Source organism: Taudactylus pleione, unplaced genomic scaffold (genome assembly GCF_031769625.1).
Source record: "Taudactylus pleione unplaced genomic scaffold, aTauple2 ptg000460l, whole genome shotgun sequence".
Classification (NCBI taxonomy): domain Eukaryota; kingdom Metazoa; phylum Chordata; class Amphibia; order Anura; family Myobatrachidae; genus Taudactylus; species Taudactylus pleione.
In genome coordinates this window covers 1,978,839-2,005,378 of record NW_028284862.1, presented here as the reverse complement: position 1 = coordinate 2,005,378, position 26,540 = coordinate 1,978,839, and the positions used below count along the sequence as shown (strand labels likewise).

Genomic DNA, 26,540 nt, shown 5'->3' with positions numbered 1-26,540 from the left:
TCCAGAAAGGTTTAGACCATGGTTTCCGCCTGGCCACTTTGAGACTGCAGGTTTCTGCACTGTCAGTCTGGTTCTAGAGGAAGATTACTTCATTACCAGATGATAGAATTTTTTTCAAAGGAGTTCTGCGAGGTCAGCCTCCTTTTGTCCCACCGGTAGTACAGTGGGATTTGTCTTCGGTTCTTAAGGGGTTACAAGCGCCCCCATTTGAACCTTTAGACTCTGTAGATTTTTAGTGGTTGACAGCGCAGACACTTTTTTTCTCCTCGCTATCTCTTCTGCTCGCAGAGTCTCTGATTTGGCAGCGCTTTCTTTTTGCTCTCCATTTTTGATTTTTCACCAGGATAAAACTGTTCTTTGTACAAGGGAGGGTCACCTTACTAAGGTAGTGTCCCGTTTTCATGTGAAAGAAATTGTAATTCCAGTCTTCAGACCTTTCTGTAGGTGAAGCCTCCCTGGATGTAGTTCGTGCTCTCAGTATCTATTTGGAGTGCACAAGCTCTGTTAGAAAATCAGATGATCTTTTTGTATTATATGGTTTTCACAAATGAGGATGGCCGGCTAATAAGCAGACTCTGGCGAGATGGCTATGTATGACTATCTCTCAGGTGTACACACAGGCTGATCTCCCTGTCCCAAGCACGGTGACAGCACATTCTACTCGGTCTTTAGGACCCTCGTGGGCATTTAGTCGTGGTGCCTCTGCTGAACAATTGTGTAAGGCAGCCACGTGGTCTTCTGTCCACACTTTTCTTAGGTTTTATGTCATTGATACTTTTGCCTCTCAGGATGCTTCCTTTGGGCAACAAGTTCTCCTTTCTGCTCAGGAGCGTCCCCCACCCTAGGGAAACTGCTTTAGGACATCCCCATGGTATCCCTGTGGATCCCTGTGGTCCCCGAAGAAGAAAATTAGAGTTATGGTAGACTTACCTAGTTAACTCTTTTTTTCTTTGTGGCCCATAGGGGCACCTGACGCACCTGGCTGCATTGGGTAATTTTTTCTTTCGGTCACAGATTCCCTTATTTTGTGTAAGAGGTGTATGATTGCTCTTCCTTCTCCTCTTTCTCCTGCCTTGAGGCTTGGTAACTAAACTGAACTCTTATGGCTAGGGGCAGGGTATATATATCTATATATCTATCTATCTATCTATATCTATATATATATCTATATATATATATCTATATCTATATATATATATATATATATATATATATATATATATATAGATAGATAGATCTAGATATATATATCTAGAGGAGGACCCCAAGGCATCCTGGGAGCTGAAGCTTTAACTGTTTGGAACCTGGTCTCCAACCATAATATCCCCATGGTATCCCTGTGGACCCTATGGACCTCAAAGAAAAGGAGTTATATAGGCAAGTCTGCCATAACTCTCTAATTTTCTTGTGGGACCATATGCCTGTTTTGCAGCGCGCTATCCCTTTATAGAAAACGGGATGTGGGGATTACACACTAATGGTGGTCGCATGTTTCACCCTTACATTAATGTATAAATGCTGTAAGGCACCATTCAGTCTTTCCTCTGCTAGGAGCGCTCTCTGTCTGTGCAGGAATAAATCTCCTCACATGATGGCTTAAAGATGTCTCCATCAGTCATTGGCTGAGCCAGTAATTGGTCCTCTCCTGACTACCTGCCACTGATTGGGTCCCTACGCCTTACATATGACCGGAGAAGCGAGGTTCCGTGGGGATTAGTGACGTGTTCTTCCCGCGTGTAACACGTTAGTGACACTTTGTTCTTCCCGCACAGCTCTGCTCCTCATTGGAATCGTCCTCTCAGATGCTGGTGAGAAATCACAACGAGGTTCTCCGCTGTTTCACTGTGCTAGGTAAGAGGGGCGCTCGGGGCGTAGTCCTGCCGCTGTCCTGGGGTCCTCACTGTGCTAGGTAAGAGGGGGGCTCGGAGCGTAGCCCTGCTGCTGTCCTGGGGTCCTCACTGTGCTAGGTAAGAGGGGCGCTCGGAGCGTAGCCCTGCCGCTGTCCTGGGGTCCTCGCTGTGCTAGGTAAGGGGGCGCTCGGAACGTAGTCCTGCCGCTGTCCTGGGGTCCTCGCTGTGCTAGGTAAGAGGGGCGCTCGGAGCGTAGTCCTGCCGCTGTCCTGGGGTCCTCACTGTGCTAGGTAAGAGGGGCTCTCGGAGCGTATCCCCTGCCGCTGTCCTGGGGTCCTCGCTGTGCTAGGTAAGAGGGGCGCTCGGAGCGTAGCCCTGCCGCTGTCCTGGGGTCCTCACTGTGCTAGGTAAGAGGGGCGCTATCCTGCTACATGTACCCTATTATTACTGTCACATCACACCCTATCCTGCTACATGTACCCTATTATTACTGTCACATCACACCCTATCCTGCTACATGTACCCTATTATTACTGTCACATCACACCCTATCCTGCTACATGTACCCCTATTATTACTGTCACATCACACCCTATCCTGCTACATGTACCCCTATTATTACTGTCACATCACATCCTATCCTGCTACATGTACCCCTATTATTACTGTCACATCACACCCTATCCTGCTACATGTACCCCTATTATTACTGTCACATCACACCCTATCCTGCTACATGTACCCTATTATTACTGTCACATCACACCCTATCCTGCTACATGTACCCCTATTATTACTGTCACATCACACCCTATCCTGCTACATGTACCCCTATTATTACTGTCACATCACACCCTATCCTGCTACATGTACCCCTATTATTACTGTCACATCACACCCTATCCTGCTACATGTACCCCTATTATTACTGTCACATCACATCCTATCCTGCTACATGTACCCCTATTATTACTGTCACATCACACCCTATCCTGCTACATGTACCCTATTATTACTGTCACATCACACCCTATCCTGCTACATGTACCCTATTATTACTGTCACATCACACCCTATCCTGCTACATGTACCCCTATTATTACTGTCACATCACACCCTATCCTGCTACATGTACCCCTATTATTACTGTCACATCACACCCTATCCTGCTACATGTACCCTATTATTACTGTCACATCACACCCTATCCTGCTACAATTACCCTATTATTACTGTCACATCACACCCTATCCTGCTACATGTACCCTATTATTACTGTCACATCACACCCTATCCTGCTACATGTACCCCTATTATTACTGTCACATCACACCCTATCCTGCTACATGTACCCTATTATTACTGTCACATCACACCCTATCCTGCTACATGTACCCTATTATTACTGTCACATCACACCCTATCCTGCTACATGTACCCTATTATTACTGTCACATCACACCCTATCCTGCTACATGTACCCCTATTATTACTGTCACATCACACCCTATCCTGCTACATGTACCCTATTATTACTGTCACATCACACCCTATCCTGCTACATGTACCCTATTATTACTGTCACATCACATCCTATCCTGCTACATGTACCCTATTATTACTGTCACATCACACCCTATCCTGCTACATGTACCCTATTATTACTGTCACATCACACCCTATCCTGCTACATGTACCCTATTATTACTGTCACATCACATCCTATCCTGCTACATGTACCCCTATTATTACTGTCACATCACACCCTATCCTGCTACATGTACCCTATTATTACTGTCACATCACACCCTATCCTGCTACATGTACCCCTATTATTACTGTCACATCACACCCTATCCTGCTACATGTACCCTATTATTACTGTCACATCACATCCTATCCTGCTACATGTACCCCTATTACTGTCACATCACACCCTATCCTGCTACATGTACCCTATTATTACTGTCACATCACACCCTATCCTGCTACATGTACCCTATTATTACTGTCACATCACACCCTATCCTGCTACATGTACCCCTATTATTACTGTCACATCACACCCTATCCTGCTACATGTACCCTATTATTACTGTCACATCACACCCTATCCTGCTACATGTACCCCTATTATTACTGTCACATCACACCCTATCCTGCTACATGTACCCTATTATTACTGTCACATCACACCCTATCCTGCTACATGTACCCTATTATTACTGTCACATCACACCCTATCCTGCTACATGTACCCTATTATTACTGTCACATCACACCCTATCCTGCTACATGTACCCTATTATTACTGTCACATCACACCCTATCCTGCTACATGTACCCTATTATTACTGTCACATCACACCCTATCCTGCTATATGTACCCCTATTATTACTGTCACATCACACCCTATCCTGCTACATGTACCCCTATTATTACTGTCACATCACACCCTATCCTGCTACATGTACCCTATTATTACTGTCACATCACACCCTATCCTGCTACATTTACCCTATTATTACTGTCACATCACACCCTATCCTGCTACATGTACCCCTATTATTACTGTCACATCACACCCTATCCTGCTACATGTACCCCTATTATTACTGTCACATCACACCCTATCCTGCTACATATACCCCTATTATTACTGTCACATCACACCCTATCCTGCTACATGTACCCTATTATTACTGTCACATCACACCCTATCCTGCTACATGTACCCTATTATTACTGTCACATCACACCCTATCCTGCTACATGTACCCCTATTATTACTGTCACATCACATCCTATCCTGCTACATGTACCCTATTATTACTGTCACATCACACCCTATCCTGCTACATGTACCCTATTATTACTGTCACATTACACCCTATCCTGCTACATGTACCCCTATTATTACTGTCACATCACATCCTATCCTGCTACATGTACCCCTATTATTACTGTCACATCACACCCTATCCTGCTACATGTACCCTATTATTACTGTCACATCACACCCTATCCTGCTACATGTACCCTATTATTACTGTCACATCACACCCTATCCTGCTACATGTACCCCTATTATTACTGTCACATCACACCCTATCCTGCTACATGTACCCTATTATTACTGTCACATCACACCCTATCCTGCTACATGTACCCTATTACTGTCACATCACACCCTATCCTGCTACATGTACCCTATTATTACTGTCACATCACATCCTATCCTGCTACATGTACCCTATTATTACTGTCACATTACACCCTATCCTGCTACATGTACCCTATTATTACTGTCACATCACACCCTATCCTGCTACATGTACCCTATTATTACTGTCACATCACATCCTATCCTGCTACATGTACCCCTATTATTACTGTCACATCACATCCTATCCTGCTACATGTACCCTATTATTACTGTCACATCACACCCTATCCTGCTACATGTACCCTATTATTACTGTCACATCACACCCTATCCTGCTACATGTACCCTATTATTACTGTCACATCACACCCTATCCTGCTACATGTACCCCTATTATTACTGTCACATCACATCCTATCCTGCTACATGTACCCCTATTATTACTGTCACATCACACCCTATCCTGCTACATGTACCCCTATTATTACTGTCACATCACACCCTATCCTGCTATATGTACCCTATTATTACTGTCACATCACACCCTATCCTGCTACATGTACCCTATTATTACTGTCACATCACACCCTATCCTGCTACATGTACCCTATTATTACTGTCACATCACACCCTATCCTGCTACATGTACCCTATTATTACTGTCACATCACACCCTATCCTGCTACATGTACCCTATTATTACTGTCACATCACACCCTATCCTGCTACATGTACCCCTATTATTACTGTCACATCACACCCTATCCTGCTATATGTACCCTATTATTACTGTCACATCACATCCTATCCTGCTACATGTACCCTATTATTACTGTCACATCACATCCTATCCTGCTACATGTACCCCTATTATTACTGTCACATCACATCCTATCCTGCTACATGTACCCTATTATTACTGTCACATCACATCCTATCCTGCTACATGTACCCCTATTATTACTGTCACATCACACCCTATCCTGCTACATGTACCCTATTATTACTGTCACATCACACCCTATCCTGCTACATGTACCCTGTTATTACTGTCACATCACATCCTATCCTGCTACATGTACCCCTATTATTACTATCACATCATATCCTGCTACATGTACCCCTATTATTACTGTCACATCACACCCTATCCTGCTACATGTACCCCTATTATTACTGTCGCATCACACCCTATCCTGCTACATGTACCCCTATTATTACTGTCGCATCACACCCTATCCTGCTACATGTACCCCTATTATTACTGTCGCATCACACCCTATCCTGCTACATGTACCCTATTATTACTGTTGCATCACACCCTATCCTGCTACATGTACCCTATTATTACTGTCGCATCACACCCTATCCTGCTACATGTACCCCTATTATTACTGTCACATCACACCCTATCCTGCTACATGTACCCTATTATTACTGTCACATCACACCCTATCCTGCTACATGCACCCTATTATTACTGTCACATCACACCATATCCTGCTACATGTACCCCTATTATTACTGTCACATCACATCCTATCCTGCTATATGTACCCTATTATTACTGTCACATCACACCCTATCCTGCTATATGTACCCTATTATTAGTCACATCACACCCTATCTTGCTACATGTACCCTATTATTACTGTCACATCACACCCTATCCTGCTACATGTACCCTATTATTACTGTCACATCACACCCTATCCTGCTACATGTACCCTATTATTACTGTCACATCACACCCTATCCTGCTACATGTACCCTATTATTACTGTCACATCACACCCTATCCTGCTACATGTACCCTATTATTACTGTCACATCACACCCTATCCTGCTACATGTACCCCTATTATTACTGTCACATCACACCCTATCCTGCTACATGTACCCCTATTATTACTGTCACATCACATCCTATCCTGCTACATGTACCCTATTATTACTGTCACATCACACCCTATCCTGCTACATGTACCCTATTATTACTGTCACATCACACCCTATCCTGCTACATGTACCCCTATTATTACTGTCACATCACACCCTATCCTGCTACATGTACCCCTATTATTACTGTCACATCACACCCTATCCTGCTACATGTACCCTATTATTACTGTCACATCACACCCTATCCTGCTACATGTACCCCTATTATTACTGTCGCATCACACCCTATCCTGCTATATGTACCCTATTATTACTGTCACATCACACCCTATCCTGCTACATGTACCCTATTATTACTGTCACATCACACCCTATCCTGCTACATATACCCCTATTATTACTGTCGCATCACACCCTATCCTGCTACATGTACCCCTATTATTACTGTCACATCACACCCTATCCTGCTACATGTACCCTATTATTACTGTCACATCACACCCTATCCTGCTACATGTACCCTATTATTACTGTCACATCACACCCTATCCTGCTACATGTACCCTATTATTACTGTCACATCACACCCTATCCTGCTACATGTACCCCTATTATTACTGTCGCATCACACCCTATCCTGCTACATGTACCCTATTATTACTGTCACATCACACCCTATCCTGCTACATGTACCCTATTATTACTGTCGCATCACACCCTATCCTGCTACATGTACCCCTATTATTACTGTCACATCACACCCTATCCTGCTACATGTACCCTATTATTACTGTCACATCACACCCTATCCTGCTACATGTACCCCTATTATTACTGTCACATCACACCCTATCCTGCTACATGTACCCCTATTATTACTGTCACATCACACCCTATCCTGCTACATGTACCCTATTATTACTGTCACATCACACCCTATCCTGCTACATGCACCCTATTATTACTGTCACATCACACCCTATCCTGCTACATGTACCCTATTATTACTGTCACATCACACCCTATCCTGCTACATGCACCCTATTATTACTGTCACATCACACCCTATCCTGCTATATGTACCCTATTATTACTGTCACATCACACCCTATCCTGCTACATGTACCCCTATTATTACTGTCACATCACACCCTATCCTGCTACATGTACCCCTATTTTCTACTTCAGGGTCCATAGGGGGTCCACAGGGTTGACCTTGGGGTTATAGCTGGAACAGGATCCATGGGCACCACACAGTTAAGCTTTTAGCTCCCAGGATGCACTTGGGTCCTCCTCTATACCCCGCCCCCGAGCCACAGGCACCTCAGTGTAAGCTGGTGCCCGGCCGGAGTCGGTCACCGCGCAGGGGGGCTGCAGGAGCAGCCCCCAGAAGCTTTTTTATTTTAAGTTAGATTTTATTTATTTTAATCTTTTTACTACAGACGGCAGCGAAGGGCTGTCTGTACAGACGCCCACGCTGCCGCTCTGATCCCCGACTGGCGCCGCGACGCCAGTACTGATCTGGGGATCGCGGCGGGAGGGCAGAGTCCGTACTAGCCGGACTCTGTCTACCTCCCAGGACTGCTGCCGGAGTCGCCGGGGATTCAGGTAAGCCGCGCGTTGCTGGCTAGCGGCGGCGCGCGGAATGCCTTAAATGCAGTCCTTTAGCCTCCGGTCCTGGGGACAGACCGGAGGCTGCTGGCAGTGGCGGCGGGCCCCCCCCATAACCCGTGGGACCACTAGACCACCAGGGATAAAGGTGCAAGCGGGAAGCCAGCATCCCTGGGGTTATGGCCAGCCAGGGGAGGAAGCCTTCCCTGTCAGCGGCTCCTCCCCTCAGCTCAGCGCGCCTTTCAGCACGCAGTCTGGGGTCGCTGAGCTGCAGTTACACGGCCACTCCTCCTCTGAGGTCTCCAGCGCCCATTTTCCCAGTGGCAGCGCAGATCTCAGGGAGCACGCGGACCGGTCCCCCTGTGTACCTCTCCCCTGATTAAGGACAGCGTACACAGCACTATAGCCCTCCCAGACACTGAATCTGGGCAGGTTGATTGTAGTGTAAAGGTGCAGTCAGTATATCTTCCTGCATGGTATGTGACTATTGCTAGTGCTGCCGTCTGTGCTTATTTTCTACTCACTGTCAGCTTATACCTATCCCTTTACTTCTCCTACAAGCCCTACAGGTGTGTGGGGGAGGGGCGTTTCTACTGACCTCACTTATATAGATCACGTATTTGTGAGGTCCGTCACATACAGTTGTGTGCTACTCAGTGCCATATTGTGGGCTGTTGTTCAGCACACCGGTGAGTGCGTTTTACTTCTACCCTGGTGCCAGATATATAATATATTCTGTCATGTCAGACGAGGAGGTTGAGCGCTCAGTGGCTCCGGTGTTGGCCTCCTGCGGACGCTGTTCTGCAGGAGTAGATAGGGAGGATTTGTCACAGGATGGCCTGTGTAGTCGATGCCAGGTGGCTCCTGGCCCATCCAGACCTTCTCTGGCGCAGGAACCACCGTGGGCGATGTTTTCTCAAGTGCTGGTGTCTATTGCGGACCGTCTGTCGGTCCCGACTGCTCTCCCTACTAGGGCGGTGCCCCAGCCGACCATCCCCCATTCCCCGGGTGTCCCGCAGTTATTGCGGAGTCCTCCTGGGTCTCAATCAGTAGGTCCCTATGCGGGGTTGCCTATGTATATACAGGCTTCCCCTGTGCCGCAGCAGCCTGTGGTACCTTTTCAGGCCCCTATGGCGACTCCTCCACCATGGGTGGATGTGCTCTCCAACTCCGTGCAAAATTTGGCGGCCGCTTCCTCGGTTTTTCAGTCAATGTTGCAGACTGACATGCCTTCTAGGATTTCAAAACGCCCACTCATGACACGGGCTGCTCAGGTATCGGACTCAGAGGGTTCCTCAGATGATGGGGAGGTCCCTGATGACGCTGACTCGGACGCCTCGGTCCAGGAAATGGATACCAAGTCGTCCATTAATGTGCGAGCACTAGTTAGGGCGGTGCGAGCTATTCTTCTTATAGAGGATGAGGCACCGGTTCCTAGGTCGAAGTTTCCTAGTTTCAAAAAAACTAAGGTGGCTTCTGCGGTGTTTCCCCTGTCGGATCAGTTGACGGATCATATGGCGGTAGCTTGGCAGGCGCCCAGTAAGAGATTCCTTCCTCAGAAGCGGTTGGCTTCTAATTACCCCTTCCCTGAGGCACATTGTAAAAAATGGGAAACTCCACCGGCGGTGGATTCCCATGTCACCCGTTTAACTCGGGGCGCCACCTTACCATTACCGTCGATATCCTCGCTGAAGGATCCCACGGACAGGAAAGTTGAGACTTGCTTAAAGTCTATTTACTCCCTCTCCGGGGCGGTGGCCCGACCGTCCATGGCCATCTCCTGGGTGGCCAAGGCCATTGAGGGGTGGGCCAATGCATTGGAAGATACCTTCCCAGACGACGCTCCGGATGTCCAGCGGGCGTTGTTGGGACAAATGAGGGACGCTGCTTCTTACATTGGTGAAGCTTCTTTAGATGCTAGTCTGCTGACCTCGCGGGTATCGGCTGCAGCGGTGTCTGGCCGACGATCCTTGTGGTTGCGGTCCTGGAGAGCGGACTCTGATTCAAAGAAGGGTCTGGAGGCCTTACCTTTCAATGGGGAATTACTATTTGGTCCGGACTTGGACAAAATAGTGGACACCCTGGCTAAATCCAAGTCGGCCTTCCTCCCTTCGGCGGCACTGCCTGCTAAGGTTCGGAGTTCGGCTTTTCGTTCCTTTCGGGTTCAGGGTAAGGCGAAAGGTCAGTCCTTCCCGAGACAGTCTGCGAGTAAGACTGCCTCTAAACCCAAGAAGCAAGCCTGGAGTGCTCGGCGCCCTTCTTCCAAGCAGGAAGATAAACCTGCGGCCTGATGGGACGGGCCTCCCTCTGGGGGACCTCAGAGTGGGAGGCCGACTTCTTCTATTTGCCCAGTGCTGGCACAATACCACCACGGATGCCTGGGTTCGAGAAGTGGTCTCCCAGGGGTACGCCCTGTCTTTTCGGCACAGACCACCCCACCAGTTTTTCTGCACAAGTCCTTCTCAGGACAAGACCAAGGCGTTACAGGTTCAGGAGGCTATAGAGTCCTTGCTGAAAGCAGGGGTCATTGTTCCCGTTCCTCTATCACAACGAGGGACGGGGTATTATTCGTCTCTGTTTCTGGTGCAGAAACCCAATGGTTCTCATCGCCCTATCCTCAACTTGAAGTCTCTGAACAAATTCCTCAGAGTTCCCAAGTTCAGGATGGAAACGTTACGTTCCATCATTCTGGCGATGGAACCGGGGGATTACATGGTGTCCCTGGACATCCAGGACGCCTACCTCCATGTTCCGATAGCATTTTCACACCAGCGGTATCTGAGGTTCGCTATCCTTCAACACCACTATCAGTTCCGGGCGCTACCCTTTGGCCTCTCCACGGCACCAAGGGTGTTCACGAAGATTATGGCGGTCATGGCCGCACATCTTCGGAACCAGAATGTACGGCTGCTGCCGTATCTGGACGACCTCCTGTTGCTGGCGAGCTCCCCGGAGGTACTGCTTCAACATCTCCACCTGACGATCGCTTGCCTGCAAGCACACGGGTGGTTGATAAATTGGAAAAAGTCCTCCCTGATTCCATCACAGCGGTTGGTTCATTTGGGAGCCCTGCTGGATTCGCGTCAGCAAAGGATCTTCCTGACTCCGGAGAAGGTCGCCTCCCTACAGCTGCGGATACGCAGTTGCCTGAGCCGTTGCCGTCTGTCGATCCATTCGGCTATGAGAGTTCTGGGGTCCATGGTGTCGACATTCGACATGGTGGAATTTGCCCAGTTCCATTCCCGGCCCCTGCAGGGGCTGATTCTATCAGAATGGAACGGGTTACCTCACCGGATCCGCTCTCAGGTGCTGGTGTTGTCTCCGGACGTTCGGCAATCTTTGGCTTGGTGGCTTCAGACAGCTCATTTGGTCGAGGGGCGCCCATTTTGGATCCCGGACTGGGTCCTGCTCACGACGGATGCCAGTCTCCGGGGTTGGGGGGCAGTGACCGGCTTTGTCGCTTCAGGGTCGTTGGTCAGCGGAAGAAGCACTTCTCCCCATCAACATCCTGGAACTGCGGGCAGTATACAGGGCCCTGCAGTCGTCCAGCCCCGCTCTTCACGGAAGGGCGGTACAGGTGCAGTCCGACAACGCCACCACGGTGGCGTATATCAACCACCAAGGCGGAACTCGCAGTCAGGCAGCGATGTCGGAGGTGTCTCGTATCCTGACTTGGGCGGAGGGTCACATTCCGGCGATCTCGGCGGTCTTCATCCCCGGAGTCCTCAATTGGGAGGCGGACTTCCTCAGCCGTCACGACGTGCACCCCGGGGAATGGTCGCTTCACCCAGAGGTGTTTCAGCTACTCGTGGACAGGTGGGGACTGCCGGAGCTGGACTTGATGGCCTCCCGTCACAATCACAAGTTGCCCGTTTACGGGTCAAGGACAAGAGACGCAGGCGCAAGTCTGGTGGACGCGCTGTCGGTGAAATGGACGTTTCACATGGCGTATCTGTTTCCTCCGCTATCCCTGCTTCCTCGGGTTCTGCGGAAATTCAAGCAGGACGGCGGCATGCTCGTGCTGGTAGCTCCGGCGTGGCCCAGACGTCCTTGGTACTCCGATCTCAGGAGCCTCTCCATCGACGCTCCGTACCTTCTTCCTCAGCGTCGGGACCTGTTGTCTCAGGGACCCTGCCTTTACCCGGATCTGGGTCGGCTGTTTTTGACGGCGTGGCTCTTGAGACAGCCGTCTTGAGGTCTCGGGGCTTCTCCAGTTCGGTTATTGGTACCATGCTCAGGGCACGCAAGCCTGCTTCAGCACGGATTTATCACAGAGTGTGGCACACTTACTTTCAGTGGTGTGAGTCCAGACATTATGATCCTCAGGTGTTCAGAGTTTCCAGGATCTTGGAATTTCTTCAGTCAGGATTGGATCTTGGCTTAAGCCTTGCATCTCTGAAGGGTCATGTGTCCGCCTTGTCCGTGTGGTTTCAACGGCGGATTGCAATACTACCAGACGTTCACACCTTTTTCCAGGGTGTTCTCAGGATCCAGCCTCCCTTTGTGCCTCCTGTGGCTCCTTGGGACTTGGCGGTGGTGCTACGGGTCCTGCAGGGTCCTCCGTTTGAGCCTCTTGAGGCGGTGGAGCTCAAGTGGCTGACATTTAAGACGGTTTTTCTCCTGGCAATTGCTTCGGCCAGGAGGGTGTCTGAATTGGGGGCGCTTTCCTGTCGCCCTCCTTTCCTGATTTTTCACCAGGACAGAGCGGTGCTCCGCACTCGTCCTGAGTTTTTGCCCAAAGTGGTCTCGAAGTTCCACATTAATCAGGAACTTGTTGTGCCAGCTTTTCAGTCCCCTGATCTTTCAGCTGGTGAGACTTCCTTAGATGTGGTCCGGGCGCTTAGAATTTATGTAGACCGGACGGCTTCGGTTAGGAAGTCTGATTCCTTGTTTATCCTCTTTGGTTTTCACAAGAGGGGTTGGCCTGCCAACAAACAAACGTTAGCCCGTTGGCTTCGTTCCGTTATTTGTGAGGCTTATGCACAAGAGGGTTTACCTGTGCCAGCCTCTGTTACGGCTCATTCCACTCGTTCTGTGGGTCCCTCTTGGGCTGCTAGAAGTGGCGCTTCTGCTGTTCAGCTGTGTAAGGCGGCCACTTGGTCTTCTATTCAAACGTTTTTGAGGTTCTATGCGTTTGACACCTTCGCCTCTCAGGATGCTTCCTTTGGGCGCCGGGTGCTCCTTTCAGCACAGGAGCGTCCCCGCCCTTAGTTGAACTGCTTTGGGACATCCCCAAGGTCAACCCTGTGGACCCCCTATGTACCCTGAAGTAGAAAACAGGAGATATGGTAAGAACTTACCTTTGTTATCTCTGTTTCTACAAAGTCCATAGGGTCCACAGGGCGCCCGCCCTGACGCACCTGGCTTCAAATGGGCTGTGTGGCTGGTCACCGGTTTTCCGTCTCCTATTGCTGTGAGTATGGTTTCTTGTGTGTTCCAGTCTTCCTTCTCTCTGTTCCATATTCGCCTCCGGCCTAGGCTGCTTACCAACTGAGGTGCCTGTGGCTCAGGGGCGGGGTATAGAGGAGGACCCAAGTGCATCCTGGGAGCTAAAAGCTTAACTGTGTGGTGCCCATGGATCCTGTTCCAGCTATAACTCCCAAGGTCAACCCTGTGGACCCTATGGACTTCGTAGAAACAGAGATAACAAAGGTAAGTTCTTACCATATCTCCTGTTATTACTGTCACATCACACCCTATCCTGCTACATGTACCCTATTATTACTGTCACATCACACCCTATCCTGCTACATGTACCCCTATTATTACTGTCACATCACACCCTATCCTGCTACATGTACCCCTATTATTACTGTCACATCACACCCTATCCTGCTACATGTACCCTATTATTACTGTCACATCACACCCTATCCTGCTACATGTACCCCTATTATTACTGTCACATCACATCCTATCCTGCTACATGTACCCTATTATTACTGTCACATCACACCCTATCCTGCTACATGTGCCCTATTATTACTGTCACATCACACCCTATCCTGCTACATGTACCCCTATTATTACTGTCACATCACACCCTATCCTGCTACATGTACCCTATTATTACTGTCACATCACACCCTATCCTGCTACATGTGCCCTATTATTACTGTCACATCACACCCTATCCTGCTACATGTGCCCCTATTATTACTGTCACATCACACCATATCCTGCTACATGTACCCCTATTATTACTGTCACATCACACCCTATCCTGCTACATGTACCCTATTATTACTGTCACATCACACCCTATCCTGCTACATGTGCCCCTATTATTACTGTCACATCACATCCTATCCTGCTACATGTACCCCTATTACTGTCACATCACACCCTATCCTGCTACATGTACCCCTATTATTACTGTCACATCACACCCTATCCTGCTACATGTACCCCTATTATTACTGTCACATCACACCCTATCCTGCTACATGTACCCTATTATTACTGTCACATCACACCCTATCCTGCTACATGTACCCTATTATTACTGTCACATCACACCCTATCCTGCTACATGTACCCTATTATTACTGTCACATCACATCCTATCCTGCTACATGTACCCTATTATTACTGTCACATCACACCCTATCCTGCTACATGTACCCTATTATTACTGTCACATCACACCCTATCCTGCTACATGTACCCCTATTATTACTGTCACATCACACCCTATCCTGCTACATGTACCCCTATTATTACTGTCACATCACACCCTATCCTGCTACATGTACCCTATTATTACTGTCACATCACACCCTATCCTGCTACATGTACCCCTATTATTACTGTCACATCACACCCTATCCTGCTACATGTACCCTATTATTACTGTCACATCACACCCTATCCTGCTACATGTACCCTATTATTACTGTCACATCACACCCTATCCTGCTACATGTACCCCTATTATTACTGTCACATCACACCCTATCCTGCTACATGTACCCTATTATTACTGTCACATCGCATCCTATCCTGCTACATGTACCCCTATTATTACTGTCACATCACACCCTATCCTGCTACATGTACCCCTATTATTACTGTCACATCACACCCTATCCTGCTACATGTACCCTATTACTGTCACATCACACCCTATCCTGCTACATGTACCCCTATTATTACTGTCACATCACACCCTATCCTGCTACATGTACCCCTATTATTACTGTCACATCACACCCTATCCTGCTACATGTACCCCTATTATTACTGTCACATCACACCCTATCCTGCTACATGTACCCTATTACTGTCACATCACACCCTATCCTGCTACATGTGCCCTATTATTACTGTCACATCACATCCTATCCTGCTACATGTACCCTATTATTACTGTCACATCACACCCTATCCTGCTACATGTACCCTATTATTACTGTCACATCACACCCTATCCTGCTACATGTACCCCTATTATTACTGTCACATCACACCCTATCCTGCTACATGTACCCCTATTATTACTGTCACATCACACCCTATCCTGCTACATGTACCCTATTATTACTGTCACATCACACCCTATCCTGCTACATGTACCCCTATTATTACTGTCACATCACACCCTATCCTGCTACATGTACCCTATTATTACTGTCACATCACACCCTATCCTGCTACATGTACCCCTATTATTACTGTCACATCACACCCTATCCTGCTACATGTACCCCTATTATTACTGTCACATCACACCCTATCCTGCTACATGTACCCTATTATTACTGTCACATCACACCCTATCCTGCTACATGTGCCCTATTATTACTGTCACATCACACCCTATCCTGCTACATGTGCCCCTATTATTACTGTCACATCACACCCTATCCTGCTACATGTACCCTATTATTACTGTCACTTCACACCCTATCCTGCTACATGTACCCTATTATTACTGTCACATCACACCCTATCCTGCTACATGTACCCTATTATTACTGTCACATCGCATCCTATCCTGCTACATGTACCCCTATTATTACTGTCACATCACACCCTATCCTGCTACATGTACCCCTATTATTACTGTCACATCACACCCTATCCTGCTACATGTACCCTATTACTGTCACATCACACCCTATCCTGCTACATGTACCCCTATTATTACTGTCACATCACACCCTATCCTGCTACATGTACCCCTATTATTACTGTCACATCACACCCTATCCTGCTACATGTACCCCTATTATTACTGTCACATCACACCCTATCCTGCTACATGTACCCTATTACTGTCACATCACACCCTATCCTGCTACATGTACCCCTATTATTACTGTCACATCACACCCTATCCTGCTACATGTACCCTATTATTACTGTCACATCACACCCTATCCTGCTACATGTACCCTATTATTACTGTCACATCACACCCTATCCTGCTACATGTGCCCTATTATTACTGTCACATCACACCCTATCCTCATTAATTATTACCATTTTATACCATTATGCAGCCTCCAAGTTCCCGGACCATTTGCTCTCATTCTTGCTCCCGAAACTAGAGACCAGTAACCCAAAAGTCCGTGTAGGAACCCTAATAATTATGAAGCAGGTCATCAACTCTGCAGGTGAGCGTCAGTGTAATTCTCTGTATGTGCTTGTCATGTTCTCTGTATAACGTGGCTGTGTAATCTCCCCCCTCCGGCCTCTCCGCCTGTGATACTCAGCGCTGTATCTCTGTATGTGCTTGTCATGTTCTCTGTATAACGTGGCTGTGTAATCTCCCCCCTCCGGCCTCGCCACCTGTGATACTCAGCGCTGTAACTCTGTATCTGCCTGTCATGTTCTCTGTATAACGTGGCTGTGTAATCTCCCCCCTCCGGCCTCGCCACCTGTGATACTCAGCGCTGTAACTCTGTATGTGCTTATCATGTTCTCTGTATAACGTGGCTGTGTAATCTCCTCCCTCCGGCCTCTCCGCCTGTGATACTCGGCGCTGTATCTCTGTATGTGCTTATCATGTTCTCTGTATAACGTGGCTGTGTAATCTCCCCCCTCCGGCCTCGCCACCTGTGATACTCAGCGCTGTATCTCTGTATGTGCTTGTCATGTTCTCTGTATAACGTGGCTGTGTAATCTCCCCCCTCCGGCCTCGCCACCTGTGATACTCAGCGCTGTATCTCTGTATGTGCTTGTCATGTTCTCTGTATAACGTGGCTGTGTAATCTCCTCCCTCCGGCCTCTCCGCCTGTGATACTCAGCGCTGTATCTCTGTATCTGCCTGTCATGTTCTCTGTATAACGTGGCTGTGTAATCTCCCCCCTCCGGCCTCTCCGCCTGTGATACTCAGCGCTGTATCTCTGTATGTGGTTGTCATGTTCTCTGTATAATGTGGCTGTGTAATCTCCTCCCTCTCCGCCTGTGATACTCAGCGCTGTATCTCTGTATCTGCCTGTCATGTTCTCTGTATAACGTGGCTGTGTAATCTCCTCCCTCCGGCCTCTCCGCCTGTGATACTCGGCGCTGTATCTCTGTATGTGCTTATCATGTTCTCTGTATAACGTGGCTGTGTAATCTCCTCCCTCCGGCCTCTCCGCCTGTGATACTCAGCGCTGTATCTCTGTATCTGCCTGTCATGTTCTCTGTATAACGTGGCTGTGTAATCTCCCCCCTCCGGCCTCTCCGCCTGTGATACTCAGCGCTGTATCTCTGTATGTGGTTGTCATGTTCTCTGTATAATGTGGCTGTGTAATCTCCTCCCTCCGGCCTCTCCGCCTGTGATACTCGGCGCTGTATCTCTGTATGTGCTTATCATGTTCTCTGTATAACGTGGCTGTGTAATCTCCCCCCTCCGGCCTCGCCACCTGTGATACTCAGCGCTGTATCTCTGTATCTGCTTGTCATGTTCTCTGTATAACGTGGCTGTGTAATCTCCTCCCTCCGGCCTCTCCGCCTGTGATACTCAGCGCTGTATCTCTGTATGTGGTTGTCATGTTCTCTGTATAATGTGGCTGTGTAATCTCCTCCCTCTCCACCTGTGATACTCAGCGCTGTATCTCTGTATCTGCCTGTCATGTTCTCTGTATAACGTGGCTGTGTAATCTCCTCCCTCCGGCCTCTCCACCTGTGATACTCGGCGCTGTATCTCTGTATGTGCTTATCATGTTCTCTGTATAACGTGGCTGTGTAATCTCCTCCCTCCGGCCTCGCCACCTGTGATACTCAGCGCTGTATCTCTGTATCTGCCTGTCATGTTCTCTGTATAACGTGGCTGTGTAATCTCCTCCCTCCGGCCTCTCCGCCTGTGATACTCGGCGCTGTATCTCTGTATGTGCTTATCATGTTCTCTGTATAACGTGGCTGTGTAATCTCCCCCCTCCGGCCTCGCCACCTGTGATACTCAGCGCTGTATCTCTGTATCTGCTTGTAATGTTCTCTGTATAACGTGGCTGTGTAATCTCCTCCCTCCGGCCTCTCCGCCTGTGATACTCAGCGCTGTATCTCTGTATGTGGTTGTCATGTTCTCTGTATAACGTGGCTGTGTAATCTCCTCCCTCCGGCCTCTCCGCCTGTGATACTCGGCGCTGTATCTCTGTATGTGCTTGTCATATTCTCTGTATAACGTGGCTGTGTAATCTCCTCCCTCCGGCCTCTCCGCCTGTGATACTCAGCGCTGTATCTCTGTATGTGCTTGTCATGTTCTCTGTATATCGTGGCTGTGTAATCTCCCCCCTCCTCCCTCTCCGCCTGTGATACTCAGCGCTGTATCTCTGTATCTGCTTGTCATGTTCTCTGTATATCGTGGCTGTGTAATCTCCCCCCTCCTCCCTCTCCGCCTGTGATACTCAGCGCTGTATCTCTGTATGTGCTTGTCATGTTCTCTGTATAACGTGGCTGTGTAATGTCCTCCCTCCGGCCTCTCCGCCTGTGATACTCAGTGCTGTATCTCTGTATCTGCTTGTCATGTTCTCTGTATAACGTGGCTGTGTAATCTCCTCCCTCCGGCGTCTCCGCCTGTGATACTCAGCGCTGTATCTCTGTATCTGCTTGTCATGTTCTCTGTATAACGTGGCTGTGTAATCTCCTCCCTCCGGCGTCTCCGCCTGTGATACTCAGTGCTGTGTCTCTGTATCTGCTTGTCATGTTCTCTGTATAACGCGGCTGTGTAATCTCCTCCCTCCGGCCTCGCCGCCTGTGATACTCAGCGCTGTATCTCTGTATCTGCTTGTCATGTTCTCTGTATAACGTGGCTGTGTAATCTTCTCCCTCCGGCCTCGCCGCCTGTGATACTCAGCGCTGTATCTCTGTATGTGCTTGTCATGTTCTCTGTATAACGTGGCTGTGTAATCTCCTCCCTCCGGCCTCGCCGCCTGTGATACTCAGCGCTGTATCTCTGTATGTGCTTGTCATGTTCTCTGTATAACGTGGCTGTGTAATCTCCTCCCTCCGGCCTCGCCGCCTGTGATACTCAGCGCTGTATCTCTGTATGTGCTTGTCATGTTCTCTGTATAACGTGGCTGTGTAATCTCCCCCCTCCTCCCTCTCCGCCTGTGATACTCAGCGCTGTATCTCTGTATCTGCTTGTCATGTTCTCTGTATAACGTGGCTGTGTAATGTCCTCCCTCCGGCCTCTCCGCCTGTGATACTCAGCGCTGTATCTCTGTATCTGCTTGTCATGTTCTCTGTATAACGTGGCTGTGTAATCTCCCCCCTCCTCCCTCTCCGCCTGTGATACTCAGCGCTGTATCTCTGTATGTGCTTGTCATGTTCTCTGTATAACGTGGCTGTGTAATCTCCTCCCTCGCCGCCTGTGATACTCAGCGCTGTGTCTCTGTATCTGCTTGTCATGTTCTCTGTATAACGTGGCTGTGTAATCTCCTCCCTCCGGCCTCGCTGCCTGTGATACTCAGCGCTGTATCTCTGTATGTGCTTGTCATGTTCTCTGTATAATGTGGCTGTGTAATGTCCTCCCTCTCCGCCTGTGATACTCAGCGCTGTATCTCTGTATCTGCCTGTCATGTTCTCTGTATAACGTGGCTGTGTAATCTCCTCCCTCCGGCCTCTCCGCCTGTGATACTCGGCGCTGTATCTCTGTATGTGCTTATCATGTTCTCTGTATAACGTGGCTGTGTAATCTCCTCCCTCCGGCCTCTCCGCCTGTGATACTCAGCGCTGTATCTCTGTATCTGCCTGTCATGTTCTCTGTATAACGTGGCTGTGTAATCTCCCCCCTCCGGCCTCTCCGCCTGTGATACTCAGCGCTGTATCTCTGTATGTGGTTGTCATGTTCTCTGTATAATGTGGCTGTGTAATCTCCTCCCTCCGGCCTCTCCGCCTGTGATACTCGGCGCTGTATCTCTGTATGTGCTTATCATGTTCTCTGTATAACGTGGCTGTGTAATCTCCCCCCTCCGGCCTCGCCACCTGTGATACTCAGCGCTGTATCTCTGTATCTGCTTGTCATGTTCTCTGTATAACGTGGCTGTGTAATCTCCTCCCTCCGGCCTCTCCGCCTGTGATACTCAGCGCTGTATCTCTGTATGTGGTTGTCATGTTCTCTGTATAATGTGGCTGTGTAATCTCCTCCCTCTCCACCTGTGATACTCAGCGCTGTATCTCTGTATCTGCTTGTCATGTTCTCTGTATAACGTGGCTGTGTAATCTCCTCCCTCCGGCCTCTCCACCTGTGATACTCGGCGCTGTATCTCTGTATGTGCTTATCATGTTCTCTGTATAACGTGGCTGTGTAATCTCCTCCCTCCGGCCTCGCCACCTGTGATACTCAGCGCTGTATCTCTGTATCTGCCTGTCATGTTCTCTGTATAACGTGGCTGTGTAATCTCCTCCCTCCGGCCTCTCCGCCTGTGATACTCGGCGCTGTATCTCTGTATGTGCTTATCATGTTCTCTGTATAACGTGGCTGTGTAATCTCCTCCCTCCGGCCTCGCCACCTGTGATACTCAGCGCTGTATCTCTGTATCTGCTTGTAATGTTCTCTGTATAACGTGGCTGTGTAATCTCCTCCCTCCGGCCTCTCCGCCTGTGATACTCGGCGCTGTATCTCTGTATGTGCTTGTCATATTCTCTGTATAACGTGGCTGTGTAATCTCCTCCCTCCGGCCTCTCCGCCTGTGATACTCAGCGCTGTATCTCTGTATGTGCTTATGTTCTCTGTATATCGTGGCTGTGTAATCTCCTCCCTCCGGCCTCTCCGCCTGTGATACTCAGCGCTGTATCTCTGTATGTGCTTGTCATGTTCTCTGTATAACGTGGCTGTGTAATCTTCTCCCTCGCCGCCTGTGATACTCAGCGCTGTATCTCTGTATCTGCTTGTCATGTTCTCTGTATATCGTGGCTGTGTAATCTCCCCCCTCCTCCCTCTCCGCCTGTGATACTCAGCGCTGTATCTCTGTATGTGCTTGTCATGTTCTCTGTATAACGTGGCTGTGTAATGTCCTCCCTCCGGCCTCTCCGCCTGTGATACTCAGTGCTGTATCTCTGTATGTGCTTGTCATGTTCTCTGTATAACGTGGCTGTGTAATCTCCTCCCTCCGGCGTCTCCGCCTGTGATACTCAGCGCTGTATCTCTGTATCTGCTTGTCATGTTCTCTGTATAACGTGGCTGTGTAATCTCCTCCCTCCGGCGTCTCCGCCTGTGATACTCAGTGCTGTGTCTCTGTATCTGCTTGTCATGTTCTCTGTATAACGCGGCTGTGTAATCTCCTCCCTCCGGCCTCGCCGCCTGTGATACTCAGCGCTGTATCTCTGTATCTGCTTGTCATGTTCTCTGTATAACGTGGCTGTGTAATCTTCTCCCTCCGGCCTCGCCGCCTGTGATACTCAGCGCTGTATCTCTGTATGTGCTTGTCATGTTCTCTGTATAACGTGGCTGTGTAATCTCCTCCCTCCGGCCTCGCCGCCTGTGATACTCAGCGCTGTATCTCTGTATGTGCTTGTCATGTTCTCTGTATAACGTGGCTGTGTAATCTCCTCCCTCCGGCCTCGCCGCCTGTGATACTCAGCGCTGTATCTCTGTATGTGCTTGTCATGTTCTCTGTATAACGTGGCTGTGTAATCTCCCCCCTCCTCCCTCTCCGCCTGTGATACTCAGCGCTGTATCTCTGTATCTGCTTGTCATGTTCTCTGTATAACGTGGCTGTGTAATGTCCTCCCTCCGGCCTCTCCGCCTGTGATACTCAGCGCTGTATCTCTGTATCTGCTTGTCATGTTCTCTGTATAACGTGGCTGTGTAATCTCCCCCCTCCTCCCTCTCCGCCTGTGATACTCAGCGCTGTATCTCTGTATGTGCTTGTCATGTTCTCTGTATAACGTGGCTGTGTAATCTCCTCCCTCGCCGCCTGTGATACTCAGCGCTGTGTCTCTGTATCTGCTTGTCATGTTCTCTGTATAACGTGGCTGTGTAATCTCCTCCCTCCGGCCTCGCTGCCTGTGATACTCAGTGCTGTATCTCTGTATGTGCTTGTCATGTTCTCTGTATAACGTGGCTGTGTAATCTCCCCCCTCCTCTCTCTCCGCCTGTGATACTCAGCGCTGTGTCTCTGTATGTGCTTGTCATATTCTCTGTATAACGTGGCTGTGTAATCTCCTCCCTCCGGCCTCGCCGCCTGTGATACTCAGCGCTGTATCTCTGTATGTGGTTGTCATGTACTCTGTATAACGTGGCTGTGTAATGTTCTCCCTCCGGCCTCGCCGCCTGTGATACTCAGCTCTGTATCTCTGTATGTGCTTGTCATGTTCTCTGTATAACGTGGCTGTGTAATCTCCTCCCTCCGGCCTCGCCGCCTGTGATACTCAGCGCTGTGTCTCTGTATGTGCTTGTCATGTTCTCTGTATAACGTGGCTGTGTAATCTCCTCCCTCCGGCCTCTCCGCCTGTGATACTCAGCGCTGTATCTCTGTATGTGCTTGTCATGTTCTCTGTATAACGTGGCTCTGTAATCTCCTCCCTCCGGCCTCTCCGCCTGTGATACTCAGTGCTGTATCTCTGTATGTGCTTGTCATGTTCTCTGTATAATGTGGCTGTGTAATCTCCTCCCTCCGGCCTCGCCGCCTGTGATACTCAGCTCTGTATCTCTGTATGTGCTTGTCATGTTCTCTGTATATCGTGGCTGTGTAATCTCCCCCCTCCTCTCTCTCCGCCTGTGATACTCAGCGCTGTGTCTCTGTATGTGCTTGTCATATTCTCTGTATAACGTGGCTGTGTAATCTTCTCCCTCGCCGCCTGTGATACTCAGCGCTGTGTCTCTGTATCTGCTTGTCATGTTCTCTGTATAACGTGGCTGTGTAATCTCCCCCCTCCTCTCTCTCCGCCTGTGATACTCAGCGCTGTATCTCTGTATGTGCTTGTCATGTTCTCTGTATATCGTGGCTGTGTAATCTCCTCCCTCCGGCCTCGCTGCCTGTGATACTCAGCGCTGTATCTCTGTATGTGCTTTTCATGTTCTCTGTATAACGTGGCTCTGTAATCTCCTCCCTCCGGCCTCGCCGCCTGTGATACTCAGCGCTGTGTCTCTGTATGTGCTTGTCATGTTCTCTGTATAATGTGGCTGTGTAATCTCCTCCCTCCGGCCTCTCCGCCTGTGATACTCGGCGCTGTATCTCTGTATGTGCTTATCATGTTCTCTGTATAACGTGGCTGTGTAATCTCCTCCCTCCGGCCTCTCCGCCTGTGATACTCAGCGCTGTATCTCTGTATCTGCCTGTCATGTTCTCTGTATAACGTGGCTGTGTAATCTCCCCCCTCCGGCCTCTCCGCCTGTGATACTCAGCGCTGTATCTCTGTATGTGGTTGTCATGTTCTCTGTATAATGTGGCTGTGTAATCTCCTCCCTCCGGCCTCTCCGCCTGTGATACTCGGCGCTGTATCTCTGTATGTGCTTATCATGTTCTCTGTATAACGTGGCTGTGTAATCTCCCCCCTCCGGCCTCGCCACCTGTGATACTCAGCGCTGTATCTCTGTATGTGCTTGTCACGTTCTCCGTTAGTCGATCTGCAGTGATGTATAGCTGGCGTACGATCTGCAGTGATGTATAGCTGGCGTACGATCTGCAGTGATGTAGAGCTGGCGTACGATCTGCAGTGATGTAGAGCTGGCGTACGATCTGCAGTGATGTAGAGCTGGCGTACGATCTGCAGTGATGTAGAGCTGGCGCACGCTCTATATGAATGTGGGTAAGGTGTTACTGTTGGTGCATCATTCTTCTAGTTGCCCCCACAGCCTAGTCCAGGTACGGTTATGTAGGGTAATATTGTGTGTATAAAATGCTGCGTTTCTGTGCGCTGATAATGTGATGTGCGGTTTTGATTGGCGCCGTTTCTACGTCTGCTAGTTACTGTTGATTTCTCGGTGCTGTTGTTTTGTCGCTCGTCACCTGTATATTTGTATATAGAGCGTTTTCCTGTCGCATTGGTCGTAATCTGTTCATTGACCGCATTTTATTTCTTGGTTTCAGTGTCTCTGATGGAGGTGAAGAAACCATTGATTCTATCTGCGGTCAGAATTCCTCTACAAGATGGCAGCAACAGGGTAAGCACTGTAATCCTGCCTAGTAATCCTGCAATTGGTTCTATCCTCTCATTCTCTACCTACAGTCAGGTGCATAAATATTGGGACATTGACAGAATTGTCATATTTTGGCCTCTAGTCACCACCACAATGGCTTTGAAATGAAACAAACAAGATGTGATTTACCTGCAGACTTTCAGATTTAATTTGAGGGTAATTACATCCAAATCAGGTGAACGGTGTAGGAATTACAACGGTTTCTATATGTGCCTCCCACTTTTTAAGGGGCTAAAAGTAATGGGACTATCAACTCAAAAGCTATTTCATGGACAGGTGTGGGCTATTCCCTCGTTATTTCATTATCAATTAAGCAGGTAAAGGTCTGGAGTTGATTCTAGGTGTGACATTTGCATTTGGAATCAGTTGCTGTCGACTCTCAATATGAGATCCAAAGAGCTGTCACTATCAGTGAAGCCATCATTAGGAAGTCTGCAGGTAAATCACATCTTGTTTGTTTCATTTCAAAGCCATTGTGGTGGTGACTAGAGGCCAAAATATGAGAATTCTGTCAATGTCCCAATATTTATGCACCCGACCTTCTCGTCTAGCCTTGTGATTCTGCCCTTGCAGAAGGTATAGGTAGTTTAGAAATGGGGTCAGGTATGCGCCACCCAGGAGTCTCTCACCCATCTGCTAAAATATGCCACATCCTATCTGGGAACAAGCTTACCTGCCCCAATGCAAGTCACACAATCATCCTGTACAGCACACGGGTCCTATGGTCCTCGCATCCCTGACCACATCCATCTTCTGCTAGATTCCTTGGTCTATAGACAGGATCACAATGTTCTGGTGGAACTTGGCGCCATTGAACGCTCAGTCGCAGCACATCCTGGCCCACGTGACAGATGAGATGTAGAGACAAACCCTTAGCGCTATTACCTGCAGAGCTGCGGCCAGACGGGGAGGATTTATGTGCAAAGGTGGATAGGGATATTTGGCAGCCATTAAATCAGTGCATAGCTGTGGTGGGCACTATGGGGGCATACAGGGGGAGAAGCAATGTGGCCGTGCTCCTGTCCTGCACCTCCATGACTGTATTCCTGGGTCCCCACAGGGCATTCAGTATAATTATCCTGACTTTGTGCCCCATGTTGTCTGTGTGAGCCTCGCAGCCCCAGCTTGGATGGTCTGAGCGCTGAGTGCCCTCCGTCTCTCGGCAGGTGAGGAAGGCGATGGTACAGCTGATCAGCGCTATGGCGCACCATGGGTACCTGGAGCAGCCTGGAGGAGAGGTCATGCTGGAATACATCATCCGGCTGTGCTGCATTTCCCCTGACTCCTCGGTACGACATCATGTGACCATAATCTACATAGACTTCCCTATGTAACATCCGTGTCTTACCCAATGTATAGCAGATAATTATCATGTGACCATAATCTACATAGACTTCCATATGTAACATCCGTGTCTTACCCAATGTATAGCAGATA

General features: G+C 48.8%; 1 protein-coding gene across 4 annotated transcripts in view; it reads left to right on the top strand.

The window, feature by feature from the left end:
• The window catches only part of MROH1 (maestro heat like repeat family member 1), a 402,469-nt gene that overhangs the window by 62,053 nt on the left and 313,876 nt on the right, over positions 1-26,540 (top strand). For all 4 annotated transcript variants that reach the window (XM_088448594.1, XM_088448595.1, XM_088448596.1 and 1 more), the window contains 4 exons: positions 1,773-1,851; positions 17,035-17,148; positions 24,994-25,067; positions 26,270-26,392. In XM_088448594.1, coding sequence (XP_088304720.1) covers positions 1,773-1,851; positions 17,035-17,148; positions 24,994-25,067; positions 26,270-26,392 — 390 coding nt within the window. The remainder of the gene's footprint in view (positions 1-1,772; positions 1,852-17,034; positions 17,149-24,993; positions 25,068-26,269; positions 26,393-26,540) is intronic.